We start from the raw sequence: 22859 nt of genomic DNA, 5'->3' as shown, positions 1-22859 counted from the left end.
TTGGGTAACGGTGAGGCGGCCTAGCCGCGGAAAACACCACTCTTACGTTCCAATAAGAACATCAAACAGGTTCTCCCCACTCAGTGATACACCCACTGAGAATCCTGTTGAAAGTGCCCTAGTTATTGGCGATTCTATTACACGGAACGTGAAAATAGAGACACCAGCCACCATAGTCACATGTTTGCCGGGAGCCAGAGCACCTGACATCAAAGCAAATTTAAAAGTGCTGGCTAATGCTAATCGTAAATACTCTAAGATTATTATTCACGTCGGCACTAATGATGTTCGACTTCGCCAGTCGGAGATCACTAAAATTAACATTAAAGAGGTGTGTGAACTCGCAAGTACAATGTCAGGAGAAGTAATTTGCTCTGGCCCCCTTCCTGTTCGTCGGAGTGATGAGATAGTTAGCAGATTATCATCACTCAATGGCTGGCTGTCTAAGTGGTGTCCGCAAAATAATATAGGTTTCATAGATAATTGGAAAAGCTTTTGGGGCAGACCTGACCTGTTAAAAAGAGATGGTATTCATCCCTCCCGGGATGGTGCTGCTCTTCTCTCTAGTAATATGGCACATAGTCTTAGAACTGAAACATGACAAACTGGGGCCCAGGTCAGAAAGCAGACAGACTGGCTAAACCGACCGTCTGCTAGCTGCCTCACGATACAGAAGTCAGAAAATTCAGATAACTCTCAACACATAGAAACTCTTACACCTAGATATTTTCAAATAGAGACTGTGTCTGTACCCCGAATTAGTAAAAACAAAAAACTTCCAAACCCATTTAATGGTAAAAATTTAATTGATGTTCAACAAATAAAAAATAGAGATAATAATGCTAAACAAATGATAAAACTCGGGTTGTTAAATATTAGATCCCTTTCTTCAAAATCACTTATTGTTAATGATATTATCAAAGATAATAATCTAGATGTGCTGTGTTTGACAGAAACTTGGCTAAAACCGGACGATTACATTACTTTAAATGAGTCTAGTCCTCAAGGTTATGATTATCGACACAATGCCCGTCAGAAAGGTAAAGGGGGAGGTGTTGCTGTAATCTATAGTAATATTTACAGTATTAGTCAGAAGTCTTTCAAATATAATTCCTTCGAAACTATGGTACTTTACGTAACATTATGTAAGTTGACATTTGTGCTGGCTACTGTATACAGGCCACCAGGACACAATACAGACTTTATCAAAGAATTTGCTGACCTTCTATCAGTTAGTACTAGCTGCAGATAAAGTCCTTGTTGTTGGTGATTTTAATATTCATGTAGATAATAAAAAAGACGCATTAGGATTGGCATTTGCAGATATTCTAAACTCTATTGGTGTTAGACAACATGTGTCAGGACCCACTCATTGTCGTAATCATACTTTAGATCTAATATTGTCACATGGAATCGATATTGATGCTGTTGAAATTCTGCAGCAGAGTGACGACATCTCGGGTCATTATCTAGTCTCGTGTATACTACATTTAGTCAAGGCGGCTAAACTGCCTCCATGCCATAAATATGGTAGAACCATCACTTCTACCACTAAAGATTGCTTTATAAATAATCTCCCTGATCATTTTCATCGCCTTAGCATACCAGAAAGCTTAGAAGACCTCGATGTTGTAACAGAAACTATTGCCTCTGTCTTTTCCAGCACATTAGACTCAGTTGCTCCTTTGCGTTTAAAAAAGATTAAGGAAATTAATCCAATGCCGTGGTACAATGAGCACACTCGGGCCCTAAAGGTAGCAGCCAGAAAAATGGAGCGCAGCTGGAAGAAATCAAAACTAGAAGTATTTCGTATTTCGTGGAGAGAGAGAATGATTGAGTACAGAAAGGCCTTAAAATCTGCTAGATCTGCCTATTTTTCAAAACTCTTAGAAGAAAATAAACACAACCCTAGGTATTTATTTGATACAGTGGCTAAATTAACAAGAAATAAAGCTTCAACTTCTGATGTTTCCAAAGAGCACAGCAGTAATGACTTTATGAACTTCTTTACTTGCAAGATTGATAATATTAGAGAAAAAATAATAACCATGCAACCGTCTACTACAGTATCGTGTCAGATAGTGCATTGTAGTGTTTGAAACTATTGATTGTAATTGAATTTTATCTAACATTTTTATATTATCACGAATGCTTGTATTTTTTTAAGTTGCTTTGGATAAACAGCATTCGCTAAATTAACTGATATAAAATTCACTCTAAAAAAAAACTGGGTTAAAAATAACCCAAGTTGAGTTGAAAATGGACAAACCCAATGATTGTTTTAACCCAGTGGTTGGGTTAAATGTTTGAACTATTGTTTAAAAATTGCTGTATTACTTGTGTAGCCTGTTGGAAAGAGATTATTTTATTTTATTTTATCATATTTTATTTTTGTGCAGTGAACTTCCCAAAACTATTTTTCTAGTTATTTTAAGTCAATTAATTTCACTGAGTGTTGGATTCCTGCACAGGTCATGTTATGTTGTGTGTGGGAACCATTGATTGTAGCGTTTGTTCGAATGGGATGCTTGTCTGTGTTGCGCACTATTCTTTTTTGGGAGTGCGTGAGTTGCGTCAGCCTCAGACCGCGAGTGGACGCTGATGAGGCAGGACGCACATTTTCTCTCTCTTCTTCCAGCCATAGTTGGTATGTTTAAAGTTGGTTATTTGGTCAAAGTTCATGAAATATTAAACGAAATGTGTTCTGAGTCAAGTATACAAATATATTTTTGTGTATTGGTCAAATTATGCGAGTTTTATGCAATTCTTGTCTGACGCACGTGGAGCTAATTAACTCATGGCTTGTACACAGTGTTTAACGGAAGAAGTTAGCGCAACGGATGTTTCTCTTATCAAGTGTCCCATGTGTTTCAGGTATGTTCAGTTCTTTAACTCATTGTATAAAATTATAGAATTTGGTTTATAATGTTATGGACTAAATTTGAATATATTATCAATACTATTTTTCTATCCCCCCTTTTCTATAGTGCATTTAATTGCTTTACATTTGTATAATGCACTGATTTCACTTTTCTATAGTGTCATTGTGAATGTGTATGATGCTTTGGGAGAATGTTTACATTAATTTTATGCATCATTCATTGTTAATAATACAAATGAGACAACAATTGACACAGTGATGTATAATCAGTCACTTTATTTTAATTTCCTTATTTTATGGGTTTAAATGTATTACACAATGTTAAACATAAATTGTTGTAACATTAGCCTCAGACCGCGAGTGGACGCTGATGAGGCAGGACGCACATTTTCTCTCTCTTCTTCCAGCCATAGTTGTGTTTAACGGAAGAAGTTAGCGCAACGGATGTTTCTCTTATCAAGTGTCCCATGTGTTTCAGGTAAATAAATGCTGTTTTTTTTGGAGCTGGCCTGTTGTCTCCAGAGTGGATTTTCTTATGTGCAGAATCGGATCTGCTACACTTGCTTAAAATGAACCCAAAGTATGTTGGAAATTCACATTTATTAATATGTTTAATAAATGAACATTAATTAATACGTTTAATGAGTAATAAACATTTATTAAATTGCTTGTTAATAAATGTTCACCTTTTAATTATTATTTTTGCCTCTAGTAATTGTGTCTGATTTTTAATTTCCAACCTATTTTGGGTTCATTTTAAACCAGTCATATAGTAATTCTTATCCAGTAGTTGGGTTAAATGAAACTGCCCAGCACACTGGGCAAACATTTAACCCAACTGCTGGGTTAAAACAACCCAATCGTTTGTCCATTTTCAACCTAACTTGGGTTGTTTTTAACCCAGCATTTTTTAGAGTGTACTATAGTGGTTACTGTAACTTACAGTCACTTATAATCTGTAATTATTTTCCTGAAATAAAACATAGATGGGATACTGGAATGCAGAAATACTGATATCAGCACAATTTTACACTAAGATACTACTGAAAGTATAGCAGTGACACTAAAAGCATAAAAATAATGTGCATGTAATCATAGTCTGTTTAGAGGGTTGTTTGTAATTGGTATTATTAAGCACTGCCATCTAGAGGCTATATTAAATGTTGAGTTGTTTCCTTGATGCAAAAGTTGTAAGAGACCATCTGGATCCTGCTGTTCATCTTCTATGACATTTTTGAAGCTCGCGTTTATTGCTTTATTTATTCTCTTTGAAATTGTGAAAATTTGTCTTATAAATAAGAATATGCAGACTGAGAGAGCATGAACCGCTTTCACTTGTAACTCGCTTTTAGCAATAAATCAGTTGGTTTTATATATATATTGCAGACTTTTTTCTTGTTTATATTTAAAATAAAATAAAATAAAATAAAAACATGCAGGTACAAAACTCTGTTTGATAGATGCTGAAATGTACAACATAAACAGTATATATGTTGGTATGAGTCCAATCTACACAATGTTAAAAGATGGTGATGGTTGAGCATTTGGTAAAATTAACTGCAAGTAAAATACATTTAATCTCTGAAAATCTCAGCAGAGGAGGATTAAACAACTCCACAAACAGCATTACCAGCTTCACTTCCCAGATAGCAACTTTGTGTCGGCCCAGATCCGGCCCACATCTGGCACATGCGGAATGATGATCTGGGCCGCGTGTGGCAGGAATGATGGCACTTGGGCGGACCGCTCCTGTTTGCCAGATCTGGGCCACAAGCAGGCCATAGAAATGCCACATGTCAGCCAAGAGCAAAGAATAAACCAGAACTGGACCTTATCTAATCCACAAAATATTATATATTACTTATAGAGTCATCTCAGCATTAACAAGCCTGTTATCAAGCAGAATCACTGAAGGAAAGAAGGAAACAGAAAAAAAGAGACAAGCAGAAACACAAGAACTACAACTGACTTCAGCCACAGCCTTAGATGAAATCAACTGAAGATAAAAGACATTAAATCTCTGAAGATCTGATTAAACAACTCCACAAACAGCATTACCAGCTTCACTTATTACTAACCAGACTGACTTTATTTCTGTCACACGTCTACAGAAGCTCTTATTGAGAATTAATAGAAGTTTAACTCTGTTTGTTTCATTTGAGGTTACCATGATGGTGATTGGTGTTTCCATTAGCTGGCCTCTTAACTTTTTTTTTTTAAAGTATGCTTCTCTTCTCTAGTGTTTCTGTCAAATGCATTAGCAGTAGCAGCAAAGAAAACTGAAGTGTGATTGAGTTGTGATGATTTTATTATCATCATGCCTGCTTTACTGATGTCATTTGAACATAATAAGTGAATATAATAATTGTTAGTGCATCATGAGATTCAGATGTATTGCAGAAATCAGAAGATTGAAGATGAAAAAAAAGAACACAAAAAAACAAACTACACTGACAAACACAGATATCAGTAATCAGCATATGAATCTCAACAATGGTGACAATAAACAAAATATTCAGACAATCAGATTAGCTGCATAATTTATCCATGCTCTGATGCATTCTGGGAGTTTTGTACTATGGTACCCAGCATGCATTGCGGCTACATGACACTTTTGATTGTCACCATAGTTGAGATCATGTGCTGATTCTTGATGTCTTTGTGTGTCATCTCAAAAAAGATTTTTTTTTAAAATTTTCTAATTTCTGTAATACAGCTGGATCCCATTTCACAAAAACACATGGGTTTGTAATATTAATGTATAAATGGCACAAAACAATTTTTACATTTAAACATCAATGATTAAGGCCACTTAACGATGACTATAAAATCATCAATAGCTAACGGCCAACACCTGATCTCATTTAAACTTCTGTTGCAACTGCAAATGTGTTTGACAAACACACGATTACAGCAGCCAGAAAAAACAAATATATTTATGAAAAAAAAAAAAAAAGTTAAGAGGCCAACTAATGGAAACACCAATCACCATCATGGTAACCTTAAAAGAAACAAACACGAGAGTTAAACTTCTGTTAATTCTCAATAAGAGCTTCTGTAGACGTCTGACAGAAATAAAGTCAGTCTGGTTAGTAATAAGTGAAGCTGGTAATGCTGTTTGTGGAGTTGTTTAATCAGATCTTCAGAGATTTAATGTCTTTTATCTTCAGTTGATTTCCTCTAAGGCTGTGGCTGAAGTCAGTTGTAGTTCTTGTGTTTCTGATTGTCACATTTTTCTGTTTTCTTCTTTCCTTCAGTGATTCTGCTTGAATAACAGGCTTGTTAATGCTGAGATGACTCTATAAATAATATATAATATTTTGTGACTCAGATAAGGTCCAGTTCTGGATTATTTCTTTGCTCTTGGCTGACATGTGGCATTTATATGGCCTGCTTGTGGCCCAGATCTGGCAAACAGGAGCGGTCCGCCCAAGTGCCATCATTCCTGCCACATGTGACAGATGTTGGCCGGATCTGGGCCAACACAAAGTTGCTATCTGGGTAGTATAATTATAAACATGAAATACCCATTAAATTAAAGACCAAACACAGAAAGCGATCAATAAATTAGACAAGTCCAAGATGACTACAGCATCACCACAACAGCCAAAAAGCCTTTTTCCTGCCATAACAAACGTGTTTTATAAACACCCAGTTACAGCAGCCAGAGAAAGCTAATGTTAAAGAGTCAAAAGCCCAACTAAAGCAGACACTGGTCACCACAATGGTGACTGCAAACTTCAATAAAACATCAACATCCAAATCTGTTAATTCTCAACAAGAACTTCTGTACATGTATGAAAGAAATAATGTCAAACTGGTTTGTGAACTGGTTTCACAGTCAGTGTGGCTGAAGTCAGTTGTAGTTCTTGTGTTTCTGCTCATCTCTTCTCTTTTTTTCTGGTCTTGTTTCTCTGTCCTTCAGTGATTCTGTCTGATCGGGTGTTCATCATTGTCTGAATTCAGTCACTTCTTTTCATTCACTCTATAATACTATATTATAATACTATAATAGTGAACTAATGTAGGGAAAAGTGAATGATTTGGTACAGCCTCTGAGTGTCGCTGTTAACTCACAGTATATTTCTGTAGGCTACTTTCTCGAAAATGACAAATATTACCCAGAATGCATTGTTTTCTACAATATATTACTGTTTTAATGGAAAATGGTTTGTTAATGTCAGAATTTGGCCTTTTTTCTACAACAAGGTTTAACAGTGTAGTTGTCTGGTGCAGACATAATACCAACCTGGAGGGGAACATGCTCAAAACAGTGGAGATGATTGTGGACTTCAGGAGAAACCCCTCAGCACTGAATGAATGAATGGTGTATTTATATTGTGTATTTTCTATGTACAAGTGTACACCCAAAGTGTTTTACAATCATATCAAAGGGTCTCTTCTCAACCACCACCAGTGTGCAGCATCCACTTGGATGATGTGGTGGCAGCCGAAATACAATGGTGCCAGCGCACTCACCACACACCAGCTCTAGAAAAAGAGAAAGTGATAGAGCTAGCTCATGCATTCCCATGAGTTTACAGCATAGGCTATTTGAATGTTAACTTTTTCAAATGTTATGTATTTACCATTACTTTTTAATTGCTGTCATGTTATGTGAAATAATTAAGCACTATATTTACCCATGTTAAGTATTATATGTAATTTCTCTATATATGGTTTCTCCTTTAAGCGTTCGCGCTCAGACACACGGTGTATGCGAACGGAGAAGCAGAGGGATGAGAGAGTAGGCCTTCTGATGTCTGTGTATACTAATTGCCTCACGCTACTCTGTTTAAGGAATGAATCCATCTGCATATCCATCATCCCATTTGTGATGTGGTTGTGTTTTCGTGGTGTCCGGAGGTTACCACTTGAAGTCTGCTACACTCACATTAAGTATTCTCAAACTAAAACCTGTTGTATACATCTTAATCCTGGAATTTATCTTTGGTAGGGAGGTGAATGCCAATTTTGTTTGTGAGTATATCTGTTTTCTCCTGTTTATTGAACAGTTAGGGAGTAAGAGAAGTATATTGTATTTCAGTTTGGTTTTCATTTCTAGGTAACCCCCTTTTAGGGAGTTTGATATTCTGTTTGTTATTTTGGCCTTGTCCCTTCCTGAAGCCTTATGTTATTCCTATGATTTTGAGAAACAAACATAAAACATTTCATTTGTCAACAAAAATAAAAATAATCTACTTTTTTCACTTTGCCCTTGTTGACTTGTTTGTTGAACTAGGATCTGGAAATGGGAGTGTTCCTAGTGATAGAAGTCTCCCTATTTGCAGGTGCAATTGTAATTTTATCACAAGGACTCTAGGTGGCAGTGTTTCCAAATGCAATTCAACAATGCCTTGCAGTTTGTGAGAGTTAATTAGAAAAAATGTTCATTCTGTCTTTGCTCCTGCATTGACCTTTTTCTGTTTAGTTTTATCATCAAAGAATAGTAAGTTCCTAAATTATCTTTGTAGAAACATTTAACTGATACATATGTGTAAAAATTATCATATGGTGATTGTAGGAGCCTAAATACCTGGAAACTATTACAGACACTTATTTGTAGGTCTGAACACTATTATTAGGGCATGTATGTGTTTGTGTTTCAAGGGAAATCTTTCAGACACTCCCAAACAGAACTTCAGTTGTAATTTGTTGCCAGGGAATGGAAGGAATGGAAGCCCTATAAAGTATTTTGATCCTCCATAGTAGAGAATTCTTTAATATTCACTGTAAAAGACAAACTAGTTAGTTAGTTAGTTATATTATTATTATGCTTTATTATCAGTTACTAGGTTTCTCTCAGTTTTGTAATCTAAAAAAAAGTTTGTTTGAATATTTGACAGACCAGAAGAGGGCAGCAGAGTCTGACATTTCACACAAAGTCAAACATTTAATCAGAATCTTTAAAATAACATGGAGATCAATTTGATGAAGAACTTTTGAGAATTGAACTGGCTCATTCCTGAATCTTTTCAACTCTGTAACTTAGAAAAACTGAAATAAAATAACTGTATTGTACAGGTGCTGGTCATATAATTAGAATATCATCAAAAAGTTCATTTTTTTATTATAAATTATTTTTAAAAATGAAACTTTCATATATTCTAGATTCCCTACATGTAAAGTAAAACATTTCAAAAGTTTTTTTTTTACATTTTGATGATTAGAGCGTACAGCTCATGAAAGTCCAAAATCCAGTATTTCAAAATATTAGAATATTTCCTAAGATCAATCAAAAAATGGATTTGCAAAACAGAAAAGTTCAAGTTCTTTAAAGGATGTTCTTTTGTGCACTCAATACTTGATCGGCAGGACATATTACAGCAAATGACTTGCTCCTAGCACAAATTACTGCATCAGTGAAGTGTGGCATGGAAGTGATCAGCCTGTGGCACTGCTGAGGCACTATTGAGCCTTCAGATCATCTGTATATTGTTGGATCGACTGTTTCTCATCTTTCGCTTGAAAATATCCCATAGATTCAGGTCAGGCATGTTGGCTGGCCAATAAAGCACAGTAATATCATGGTCAGCAAACCACTTGGAAGTGGTTTTTGCACTGTGGGCAGGTGCTAAAGTCCTGCTGGAAAAGGAAATCAGCATCTCCATAAAGCTTGTCAGCAGATGGAAGCATAAAGTGCTCCAAAATCTCCTGGAAGATGGCTGCATTGACTTTGCACTTGATAAAACACAATGGACCAACACCAGCAGACGTCACGGCCCCCCCAAATCATTATTGACTTCAGAAACTTCACACTAGACTTCAAGCAGCTTGGATTCTGTGCCTCTCCAGTCTTCCTTCAGACTCTGGGACCATGATTTCAACATGAAATGCAAAATTTACTTTTATCTGAAAAGAGCACTTTCGACCACTGTTCACTGTCCAGTTCTTTTTCTCCTTAGCCCAGGTAAGATGCTTCTGACGTTGTCTCTGGTTCAGAAGTGGCTTGGTAGTCCTTTTCCTGAAGATGTCTGAGTGTGGTGACTCTTGATGCGCTGACTCCGGCTTCATTCTACTCATTGTGAAGTTCTCCCAAGTGTTTGAATCGGCTTTACTTGACAGTATTCTCAAGCTTGCGGTCATCCCTGTTGCTTGTGCACCTTTGCCTACCCAATTTCTTCCTTCCAGTCAACTTTGCATTTAATATGCTTTGATATACACTCTGTAAACAGCCACCCCATTCAGTAATGACCTTCTGTGACTTACTCTCTTTGTGGAGGGTGTCAATGATTGTCTCCTGGACCATTGCCAAGTCAGCAGTCTTCCCCATTAGTGTGGTTTCAAAGAACAAAAGATACCCGGAATTTATACTGTAGGGATGGTCATTTAATGAAACTCAAATGTAAATATTCTAATATTTTGAGATACTGGATTTTGGACTTTCATTAGCTGTACGCTCTAATCAACAAATTAAAAAAAAAAAACTTTTGAAATGTTTTACTTTACATGTAGGGAATCTAGAATATATGAAAGTTTCATTTTTTTAAATAATTTACAATAAAAAAATGAACTTTTTCACGATATTCTAATTATATGACCAGCACCTGTATATGAAATAAAACAAATATGACTTAAAAATAAACACACATGCAGTCTAAATGTTGCACACACAGAAGAGGCGATGTTTTCTGGTGGCACATATGGGTTTTTATTTCGTCACACTCTGCAAAATTAATAAAACAAGAAATTAGTTCATTTCACAGTGTGTTTCAAACAACTGGCAGTGTGACTTTTAACATATTTCGTAAAGCTAAAACTACAAATTGAAATCCACAAGAATAATTGACCAAACACTCTATTTTAAAATATTATTGTTAATCTAATTCAAACTTTAGCTTTAAGTGGCTCTCAGAAACATCAAACATTCTGAACACTCAATATACACTGTGAGATTAACAAACAATAAAAACATGATGAAGGTTAAAAAGAATACTAACACATTTTAAACAATTTCTGAATATATATTTTTCCTTATTGTTTTGTGACCCATATTATATGTTCACTATATCAGCTATAGGCTATTCAACTATAGGATTGGATGTGAATAATCATGACATCTAATGTATAAAAAAAATCCTTGAAACAATAAATTGTGTTGAATGAAAACAAAATTAAATATATATACAAAATGGAGCCCATAAGTTCTGACATAAACTTTATACTCTGTCAGGAACTGAAATAGTGTAAAACTGAGTATATTTTCATTTTTACAGTGTGTACAGAAAAACTACATCTAACTACATCTAATGACAGAAAAACTTTCTCTGGTATGTACTGGATTGGATTATGAAAATGTCTCAATGTCTCAAAAACAGAACCACAATATAACATAAATGTAAAATAAAAAAAGACTAACTGTCTGACAATAACTGAAATCTGACAATAAGTTCTAGTGCTGACAAAGCTGAGTACTAATGAACCATTTCTTTAACTGAACTTTAAATAATAAGAAATGGAAAAGAGTTTACAATACAATAATCAATATAGTATTTTACATTTGCTAATTTAGCAGATGCTGTTTATTGAAAGAAAATTACCAATAAGAAAAATACAAATGTTTTCAGGATCATATTTTCTATAAAAATCAGCTAAGGGCAGCATGCTGGTTTATGCTAGTTTGGTGCTGGTTTTGGTGGAGGACCACCATAGACAGTTTTCAGTAGCAAAACTTAATGTGTGACCACAATTTTAAGTCGCTTTTTTAAATACTTGAAATTTATAAATTCTTTTTATGAATCCCGGAGCTTCATGCTCTCTTCTTCCGCTCTCTTCTTGATGTTTTCCAATGTTTTGGCTTTTTCAGGTTCATTTATTTCCTTCAGCTTCTCAATCAGAAAAACAATGTTCAGAAGTGTGATCAGTGAATCAGTGTTGAGTGCAATCATCTCCAGAGTTTCCACACAGTGAAAAGCTTCATTCACCAGCTTTATTTTCTCTTTCTCTAATTCTTGCAGTTCTTCTTCCAGCTTCTTGACCAAAGACTCATCATTCCCAATCTTCCCATCATATTCATTCTTTAAATCCTCAAATGTCCTCTTCTCCTTCTTTGTCTTTGTTTTATATATTTTTGCTTCTTTAACGTGTTTGCTGTAGTGGCATTTATTTGTGCACACTGTACAGTTATAATCTTTCATCACACTGCACCATGAGAGATCTCTGGCCCACCAGCATCCTGGATAATGACAGTTCTCCTCACAGACGGTGCAGCATGTTGCCATTTTTGCTACAGAAGGATCAATATCAACCTTCTCTTTGTAGGTCACTTCAACTTCATACTCAAAGTTCTTATTGTTCTTGACATATGTCTTGTTCTTCTCCAGAGCAACTTGAGTTTGTTTCAGATCCTTTTGCTTTAGTTCCATCACTTGAACACGTGATTGTAGATTATTGATATTTGACTCCAACTGCTTCCATTTCTGCAACACATCTTGAGTCATCTTCAAGGTTTTTGGTTTTATGTTGTCAACAAACTTAAAAAATCCCATCATTCCACTATGACTGAGATCCCATGATTTTTCCTGCATTTTTTCATATTCTTCCTCAAAGTCTTCTGACTGACAGTTGTCAAACAGGAAAAACACTGGCTTCTTCTTATCATTCTCTGCACACTTGATTTCAGCCTCTTTAACAGCCGTCAGGACATTTTTAGGTGGCATTCCAGTTGAGTGTGTGAAGAGCAAGACAATGTTTTCAGCAAAATCTTTTCCAAATAAAGACTGAACAGCATTAAATATGTTTATTTGTCTGTCAGAGAGTCGATTCTGTGTTGCTTTAATCACCAGACACACTGCATCTATTTCATGAATCCCTTCAGCAGATTTACTTAAACTAAGCAAACTCTCAGCAATCTCTTTATCATTCTGGATATCACAGGTCTGTCCATATCCTGGAGTGTCGATGATTGTTAAATGGATTGGACTCTCTTGTGGATAAAACCCATAAACAGTGATGCTGGAGGTCTGACTGTGAGCTGATGTTCGGTCACTCTGATCATCTGTGATCTCAAACCAAACCTTGTCTTCTCTCTGAACACCCAACATGTAGTTGATCATCACATTGATCAGGGTTGTTTTTCCTGTTCCTGTTTCTCCCACAATCAGAATGGTTTTATGGGGTTTGTTTTCATCTCTCTCTCCAAAGGTCATTTTTCTATGTGGTTCAGATTGATTCAAATTGTCTTTATTTTTTTGCAGATTGTATCGAGCAGGATTTCCATCTTTAATTAAGATGCTTTTCCTGATGAGATCATTTTTGTTCTGTATATAAAGCAACAATAACAAAACAATAAAAATAAAGACAAACATTGATCATCAAATTTTACTTTTATTTTTATGTTGTTTCCTCATCAAATATTAAATGTCAGTTTAGAAATGTCACAGTTGTAATGTTTTGAACATAAAAATGTTTTGATTCATTAAACTCTCACATTAACAATAAACACATCAATAAGTGTACATTATTGTATGTATTTTTGTATGTATTTTATTAATTTTTAGTATCTTTAACCCTCCTGTCCAAGCAACTTTTAAATTGCCCCTATTATGCTATTTTAAAGGCTCCTAATTTTGTTTAGGACACCTCCTACAACAGGTTTACATGTATCAAAGGTCAAAAAACACTTTCATTTTCTTATATTATACATTACACATCACCACATTTTTCAATGATTCTCAAACGACTCGTCCGGTGATTCAATCTCTCTAAACCCCACCTTTTCTGCGAGCCTACTTGGCTCTGATTGGTCTACTGCTTACAGCGCCTGTCAAAAGTGAAACGCCCATTACCACAGCTGAACTTCAGCTCCGGAGGCTTCCTAAAGCTCAGCGATTGTACACACTGTAAAGACAGTAATAATGGCGTAGGTTTTACCATATCAATCTGAGCGTGAGTCCGATGAAATATTGGAAGAACTAGATATTCAACGGAGCCTCCATTGCAAGGACGACTTGAGCAGGATGTTTCTCAGTGATACGCCACTCAGTTTGACGTTCATTATATGTTGCTACTAAATCCTCACCATCAGCATTAAAGGGTGCACTGCGTTCACTACATCAACTGTGTATCATAACAGTTCAAATTGTTGAATAAAGTCGTTATTTTTGTTTGGTTTTTGTGCACAAAAAGTATTCTCCTCACTTCATAACATTAAGGTTGAACCACTGTAGTCACTTGGACTATTTTAAAGATGTCTTTAGTACCTTTTGGACCTTGAAGGGTGCAATGACGTTGCTGCCTATGTGTGGTTCAGAAACTCTCTGATTTCATCAAAAATATCTTAATTTGTGTTCAGAAGATGAATAAAGGTCTTTCAGGTGTGTTTCAGACATGAAAGTGAGTAATTAATGACAGAATTTTCATTTTTGGGTGAACTAACCCTTTAACAAGTGTATGTCCATCAACAAACTGATGTGTGTATTTCTAATTTATTGCAGTGCACGTGTGGGAACTGTATCATTATCTGTATCAATAACGGTGCATATGTTAGTCTAGCATATGTGCCATTTTAGACCTCATGAAGATTTGAGAAGCAATGGTCAAAAGGTTGTTCTGCTGTGGTAATTTTAACCACTGACTCTTCATATCCTCGTCCTTTGGAAGTGTTCACAAAGAGAATTTGATTTTGCGTCTTCTCGACCTACACAACACGAACAGCTCAGCTACAGTGTTTGAGGGCGGGTCAAGTTGTTTGCAGCCGAACAACATAGAACATAGACAGGCATTAGGCAACCGTGTTACCCAGTGACGTGTAGTAGGGCTGCACGATATTGGAAAAAAACTGACATTGCAATATTTTGTTTTTCTGCAATATATATTGCGATATGAAATAAATTCACCAGATTACTTGAATAGCTCTATTTGGAAAGAATTAATCATTCTAGAATGATTGGGGTGATTTAAATGAAATAAACAGTGCTTTATATTTTTCAGGTAAGTATTCAGGTACAGAAAATGAATAATCAAATGTAAAATAACACTGCATAGTCTTCACTGTATAAATTTAACATAATTAATCTGTTTAAGTGATTTTCTTCTTGTATTTTGTTGTTTGTTAACATTCACGACACAGAAAAGCAGCAAGAATATTAGCCTACGGTCACTTTAAGAATGCGTGGATCCATTATAATGATGCATATCCGTTTTCTTTGTTTGCTTTAACTAAGCCATAAGCAACCGTGTTTACAAGGATACTCTCAGAGATGGATATTTTGACATAATTATGTGTACGTTCAAGCACAAATAGACGTGCAGTGTTCATGTGTCTGCGCGGCTCCGTGTGCGCGGACACAGAAAACAGAGCACACAACTGACAGGACCTTCTTTTTTTTTTTGATAGACATTAACTTTATTTATTGTGCACTTTCGGCTTCACAACTTCGCAGATCATTTACATTCACGGACAGCTTACATTACACATTGCATGAAAGTTAATATTCAAAAAAAATCAGAATATGGGCACTTTAAGACAATGATCATGTGCATTTAGCACCATTACCATGCCATTATAATGAGATTAATTCATTAAAGACTATGGGTTTTTATTGTGACTTTTCCCACTGTAAAATTAGGTAGGCCCTACTGGCAACAGCTAGGTAACGATGTTGATAGCTATTCATCAAGAATTGACGATGGGCCGTTGAAAAATTAGAAAGTAATGCACACCCGAGGTTGATACCTTTTGTTGTATTTTCCTGTAAAAATAATGGAGTTCATTTGGAATTATTCAGCCTTCAAGAACAGAACACCAGTTTGTCCGGTAGTGGGTGGAACTCATGCTCAAACAGCAATCTCATTGGCTGACACTCACCTATTACTGTCCCTGTTTTGATTTTAGCAAATCAGTTTGAGCAAACACAGACAACGTTATTAATATTCATGAACCAATCAACTCATAAATCCTTAGTGTGGTTTATATTGTTTTTAGTAGTAGAATTTGTAGTAGTATTATTATCTTATCAGTATTATTGTAATGCCTGTTTATTTGCACTCTCTTGTAATTTTGTAAACTATGTTAAGACATAGTTGGGATTGTTACTTTTGCTGTTTGCACCATGAGAGTATGAATAAATACAGAATCTGTGTTTACATTTCAAACTTGTAATTGATTTGAATTATTATTGTGTGATGTTTTTCAGCACAGTTGCACTATTTAAACATTAGGCTATCTGCACTTTTACAGAAGAAAAGTATTTCTGCAACATTTCAATCTCGGGAAGGGCTGGTGTTTGAGTTTTTACTGTTTTTTGTTGTTGTTGTTGTTGTTGTTTTATTCTTTTATGTAATAGGTATATTATTGGAGCCTATTTGATGATGGGCACATTTTACTTTAGATCAATATTTGTGTTTACGAGGCTCTCAAGTCCATATCGCCCATCCCTAGTCGTGTGTCCATACTGTACGTGTGTGCGTTTGAAAGAGAAGGAGAAAGATAGTAGGCCTATGTGCTTTCCGTACATAATAAAATGTAACTTTGTGGCAAAAAACATGAAAATAATTTGTCATTTTTATCCTTGTTTACTATATTTATTTGATTGGTCAGTGTCTTTGTGGGTTTGGGTTCTTTTACTGTTGTAGGCTGTAACAACCTTTGAAATAACTGAAATCATTTGGCAAAGTGATATGGACATGTAATGTAGTCAAGACCTGCCCAGAACTACTTTAGCCGTGCATTTCCACGAAAAAAATTGCACATCTTACTGTATGTCCACACCGCCACCGGCGAGAGTGTCCGGCGAGCAGCAGCGCGGCACGTCTTGGACGGTGTGGGGGTCGAGGAGAGTTGAAAGTCAGGTCAACTTTATGGTATTGAGCTATGATGCAGTTCGGTGGCAACCAATCGGAATGTAGAAGTCCTTCGCTTGAGAGGATTCCAGAGAACACAGTCGTGTAAACTTTGGTTCCGACCAAACATTAGTGCACAAATAAAACGGAGGAGAGGTGGATAATTGCCGTGACAGGTTTCCCAATAATATATGACGTGTGTCCCTGTTTGTGTACAGGGGCATAAATGAGAAAAATGATGCGTGAACCAAGGTGTCTGACATTTTTTGCATGCTATGTCTGAAATTGCATAGCTGTATGCCTATATATTTACTATATACACAGTGCTTCCCACACATAGACTTCACCTGGGCGGGCTGCCCAGGTATATTAACGGCTGCCCAAGTATATTTGGTGGCACATTTTTGCTTTTATTGTATTTATTCCCTTATACTTTTTTTATCCGCCCAAGATAATGAAACCATCTGCATTCGATTTAGAGGCCGTTCACATCTTGCATCTAAAAACGCGTGGAAAACGCCAGCCGAGCCACTTTCTCCTCTTTTCAAAAACGCTCGTTGCTAAGCAATCATGAGCTGCGTTCTCCATGAAGACGAAGTTTCAGCAAAGGATAAATGGATTTCCAGACCTTGCATTAGCTCTAATACTAGATTACTACTACTTATGGAGATGAGAAATAAAAAACCCGCCCTGTACAGGTATGATCAGCTGTTCATCCATCTTGGCAGAGCTTTCGATCTCTATTTGAGAGCGTTCGTCCCGCATCTACATTTAAAATAACGAACGTGAGCGCACAAAAGACGTGACATGTGAACGGCCCCAAACTATTGGGAAGTCTCCCTTCACTCTATGCGTTTCGTACCTGCTCATTCAGTGTGTGCGAGAACTGTTTACTCCCACTGACAATTCCACATGTGCTGCAAAGACACGCGGTGGATATTTCACAGACAAAGACCTGGTGCGCGCACGTGTGTGTGTGTGTGTGTGTGTGTGCGTGATCATGTTTGTTCCATATTGCATTTATAAGAGCAGTTGGCCACGTCCAGAAAAATTAATGGGTCCTCTGCTGGATGTATATGGTAATTACACTAAAAATGTATTTTCTACAGATTTCTCTAACCAGCAGATGACAGAATTCTGCCTCTAAAACCTAGATCAATATCCAGAAACAACTCCTATTTAATTTTGATCATCATTATCATCAACTGTTTTTTTTTTTCATAAAAATGTAATATTTCATATGCATACAAATGGTGTAGTTGAGGAATTTTGCGGTAAATGGATAAAAAAGTAGCCTACTTCATATCCCCCCAAAACACAGCATAATCTGTATCAAAATGAATTTCATTTTTTTTTTTTTTTTTTTTTTAAACAAAGTCACACATTATTTGTTGTTTGTCACATGTAGTAGATATTTTTCGTGCCGTGGGTAACAGGAGGATTTTCCACCCGGCTACCACCGCAAGTACCTATATTTCAAACCTGCGGGAAGCACTGATACATATTATTACTATATAAATATATAGCTATATGGACTACACATTTAAGCCTAATGACATTTCTCATTATTTTCTCCAGCTAAGCAATTTGTTCTCTGCGTTCTCTGGAATCCTCTCAAGCGGAGGACTTCTACATTCCGATTGGTTGCCGGTTACTTTGACGCTCCCGCTGGCTGCGGTCCAAAGTCCCTTTAAGACAAGTCATTTCACTCGGCGGCCATCTTTGAAACGCCTCTCGGGCATGCAAGTGCAGCTCCTATCTCTTTGAATGGGGAAACATCAAATTCTCCAAAGCTGTTCACCAAGCTTTCGATTAAATTTCATATTTGAAATCACCAATTCAATCTGACAACAACTGTCTCATCATTTTTTTTTTTCCAAACGCTCGAATCATGACAAAAAAAACTGAATTTTTTAGGCTGGATCAAGCTAATGCGCATGTGCAGACCTAAATGCGCGTCTCTTGTGCCTCGTTTCGAAGGCGCGCGTCTGACTGTTTCTATAGAAACCGGAGCTTCTAACGGCCGCTGCAGTGAAGCGATGACTTTACCAGTCGGCGATTGGCTCTTATTTTGAAGGCGGGACTTATTCCGCCATATTTCGCGTTACACTTTCTCCCATTCAAAACAATACGAATGACACGTCTTGTGTTATTCTATAGTCTTTGCTGCGGTCTGAACGCACAGTTAGAACGTTTGTCAATCAATCAGATTCATTCAACATCCAGCATTCAACAGCCCTGTAGTATAAGTCAAAGTAAAGCTATGCCTTATTGGACTAATTAGGACAGTCATGCTAAAAGCGCTGTGCAATTGCATCGGGGAAAAATAATTGTGTAACAACGACTGCAATCTTGTATTATTCCTGACCTGATTTTGATGTAAAGTAAATGGACTCGATTCCATTGACTCCAACAGTGGGAGTCTGGAGTTGGAGTTGACTCAGAAAAACCTGAAATTAAACATCCCCTGAGAACGGCTGCATGTAATTTATCATATAAATCAATTAACCCTTGTGCTGTATTGAAAACCCTATGTTCCCGGTCAAAAATGACCGGCTTGCAAAAAATTGTTTATAAATCTCTCATTATGCTACCTTATGACCAAATATTGGATCTTTTTGTCAACTTATTTTTTTTTTCAATTAGGACAGGTTTTGTATTTATTTTTGGAATGGATCATTTATAGGCCTTATTCATCTGAGCTTATGAGCTTTTGAGTGAAAAAAAGCCTTACTTGTGGATAATTTTGTCAATTTTATCACACTAGTGTGCTTTAATGTTGTTTTTATTTATTACAAAATGGCACAAAATCACACTTGTGGTGTTCCCAGGTCAAAAACTGACTGACCTGCAGAAAAGTAACTTATAAATCACTTGTTACGCTATTTTATTACCAAATATTGGATTCAATCTTTTTGTCAACTTGTTTTCTTTAAATTAGGACAGGTTTTGTATTCATTTTTGAAACCGATTGATCGTAGGCCTCACTGATCTGAGCCTCACTGATTTGAGGATAAAGTTCATCTCTGTGCAGAAGAAAGCCTGTAATACTCTAAAGTTAGTTTATGTACATGAACGTGTGTGTATGTGCATGGATGCATGAGTATGCATGTATCCACACATGCACAGGTCCGAGGCCTTTATTTTTGCAAGCCCACGTACATATGTGAACATGAACATGATGATCATGCTCCTGAATAGATAGAGAGTCAGACTTGTAACCCAAAGGTCATGGGTTCGAGTCTCAGGTCCAGCAGGGATTGTCGGTGAGGGGAGTGAATGTCCAGCGCTCTCTCCACCCTCAATACCACGACTGAGGTGAGACCCTTGAGCAAGGCACCGTACCCCCAACTGCTCCCCGGGCGCCGCAGCATTGGCTGCCCACTGCTCCGGGTGTGTGTGTGTTCACTGCTGTGTGTGTGCACTTGGATGGGTTAAATGCAGAGTACAAATTCCGAGTATGGGTCACCATACTTGGCCACATGTCACTTCACTTCACTTCATTTTCAAAGGGTGGTCATTTTTGAGCTCACATCAATGAGGCCTACAATCAATCAGTTTCAAAAATAAATACAAAACCTGTCCCAATAGAAAGAAAACAAGCTGAAAAAAAAGATTGAATCCAATATTTAGTGATAATGTAGCATAATTTTTTGGAAGTTGTTAGACTCTGGGTAAGTAAATTTTAGGCCAATGCAATACCATTAACTAGCATTTTTGGGTACGGGAAAAACCTCTCCAGGTCAAAATGACCCAAACACAACCTGAGGGTTAAGCTGTTCTAATTATATTTGTGAATATGTCAAAAGAATCAATTCTCACCTTGTTGTGTTGAAAAAACTCTCCTTTAATGTTTTCTTTGAGTTTAAAATTCTCTTTTAAGGACTTCAGTTCATCCTAAAATTTAAAGTGAAAATCTATAAGACACCAGAAATTTCTGTAATATGCTCATGTAAGTAGGCCTAGTACACAGTATAAACAAAATGGTACTGAGACATTTGTATATTTATGACAAGCTATAATCCTCAGAAATAAATATTTCTTACCTTATATGATGGACCAACTTCACTGATGGGTCTGAATGTGTGATTGGCGTGTTTCAGTGAATCTCTGCACACTACACACACAGGCTGTTTGTCCTCCAGACAGAAGAGTTTGAGTTTTTCATTGTGTAAACTGCAGATCTCCTCAGACCCTGATGAACGGCTCTCATTTCTCTCCTCTAACGACTCACATGCGTTTTTTAACGCCAGATTAGGAGGAAGAAACTCTCTTGAGGATCTTCTCCTGCAGACAGGACACTCCTGAGTTTTGGTGGTTCTCCAGAACTGTTGAAGACACTCTTCACAGACACTGTGACTACATGACAGAAGAACAGGAGACTTGAAGATTTCAGAGCACACAGGACAAGAAAGTCCTTCTGGAGATACATGCAGTGAAGCCATTTTGAGCTCCAGAGATCTAAACTTTACTTTCACTTGTGAACTATGGTTTCAAAAACAACCACGAGAATCACAAAGATCCACTGTCTACTCATAAATCCTTGGAGAAAATGTTCTTCATCGATCGCTGATTCCTTTTTCTTTTCTTCTTCTCTTAAGAGAGAAAATATATAAGTTATAAGAAATAGTCATGACCGAAAGGTTAACAAATAAGCATAGTCTCTTCCTGGTGAATGTTGTATGAGGGTGGAGTTTCTGATCACGTGGGTGTGTTGAAACAGATCAACATGGGCCGTATTTACAGGAAAGAAAATCTTAGGGCCAAAAATCTTACGAGCAACTCTTAAAAATGAGGGGCGTGTACATTTTTAATCTAAAAAGTAATTCACAAAGCATTTTAACGTTTCATATCTATATGAAATAACAAAAAGATGGATTTTCTTTAGCCCATTTCTGTTTATGTATATGGTATTTCACTATTATCAAACAAAGATTAAGGCCACATTTGGTGCTATTTTTTTTTTTTTTGTCTTTAAAAAACAACAACTTTCAAGCACATTTACAGAGGAGGTCTTCTAAGTCGACCCAAAACATTTTGCTATAAATCCCGTTAAAAAAATCTTTCTCAGTCCCACAGAAATCACATTTAACATCTGTATCAGTTTTAACAGGGTACCCCAGATAAAGTATTTTAGAATGTACTTCAAATTAAATTAAACACTGCTCAAATTTGTGCATCTAAAACTCAACTGAATAAAGTTAAATAATTAAACCTAAATACATAAATTTAACTCAAATCTCTTGGAGTTAACTATTAGATAGCAAGAGCATGCATGCATGTGCTAATAACAGTCCTTAGTGCATTATAGTCTCTAATACACATATTCACTTTGTCAGTCAGTGCAAAAACTGGATGGAAACTTGGCTATAAAAAAGAATGCTATTTAATCAATTTCTCCATATTTCCTGTCCCAAATGATGCACTTGTGCACTTCATTACACACATTATATGTATTACTGGAAGCAAGCATCATGAAAGCAAATGATTAAAATGATGGAGGAAAAGACAGACAAACTGAAAAGAAATGGTAGTTGATTATTAGTGAGTAGGTTCTTCTCAGTTTTGGAATATAAAGAAATTAAAGTTTGTTTGAAGATTTGAATGACCAGAAGAGGGCAGCAGAGACTGACATTTAACACAAAGGCAAACTACTGTTAATGATGGGTCTATTCATTTGATCAAAATACTTAAAATATCATGGAGATGAATTTGGTGGAGTTTTGAGAATTCAAACATGCTTATTCCTGAATCTTTTCAACTCTGTAACTTGGAAAAAATGAAATAAGTTTGTGTTGTAATTTTAAGTCTTTTCATTATTAAACTTCAGACAAATCTGCTGTAAGATTTAAGGTCAGACATAACTTCATTAGACCTAATTATTTAATGCACGTGTAATGCACATATTTAATAAACTGGGTGTTCATAAAGATTTATAGTGAGTCTCAGTGAAGTAGTTATCTTATATGAGTACATCAACCTAAAGAACCACTAAAAAGTAAAAAAAAAAAAAAAAGTCATCCAATGATAATACTGATCCTTACTGATGTTTGTGCTGTTGTTTCCCCACCAAAAATGATGAAAATGGATTGAAGAATAAAGTACATAAATTACCAGTTAAAATGATATTTGAAATGACATTTTTATTTGAGAAATAAAAAGCACAGATTTAAATGGCCATACTTTATTTTAGAAG

At 36.2% G+C, this 22859-nt stretch overlaps 1 protein-coding gene and 1 long non-coding RNA gene across 4 annotated transcripts in view; one reads left to right on the top strand and one right to left on the bottom strand.

The window, feature by feature from the left end:
- Positions 1–21352, bottom strand: part of LOC127505984 (uncharacterized) — a 49113-nt gene extending 27761 nt beyond the window's left edge. The window contains exons 1-3 of one of the 2 annotated variants that reach the window (XM_051882042.1): positions 20710–21339; positions 20486–20560; positions 12898–13140 (exon numbers count right to left, since the gene is read on the bottom strand). In XM_051882042.1, coding sequence (XP_051738002.1) covers positions 12898–13140; positions 20486–20560; positions 20710–21108 — 717 coding nt within the window. In that variant the 5' untranslated portion in view covers positions 21109–21339. Of the gene's footprint in view, positions 1–10477; positions 13141–20485; positions 20561–20709 lie in introns of those variants that run through there. The other variant, XM_051882043.1, reaches the window with a different exon arrangement.
- LOC127505996 (uncharacterized) lies at positions 2341–8091 on the top strand. 2 transcript variants are annotated; one of them, XR_007927870.1, is made up of 3 exons: positions 2341–2647; positions 2813–3359; positions 7091–8091. It is a non-coding gene; the product is annotated as an uncharacterized LOC127505996 (long non-coding RNA). The 2 variants fall into 2 exon arrangements; XR_007927869.1 differs by lacking the exon at positions 7091–8091 and having other exon boundaries at positions 2813–3389.
- Positions 21353–22859: the final 1507 nt, after the last annotated feature.

The sequence above is a fragment of the Ctenopharyngodon idella genome, chromosome 23 (assembly GCF_019924925.1).
Source record: "Ctenopharyngodon idella isolate HZGC_01 chromosome 23, HZGC01, whole genome shotgun sequence".
NCBI lineage: Eukaryota > Metazoa > Chordata > Actinopteri > Cypriniformes > Xenocyprididae > Ctenopharyngodon > Ctenopharyngodon idella.
Note: the sequence above shows the minus strand (reverse complement) of the source record. Positions and strands in the feature narration are given on the sequence as shown.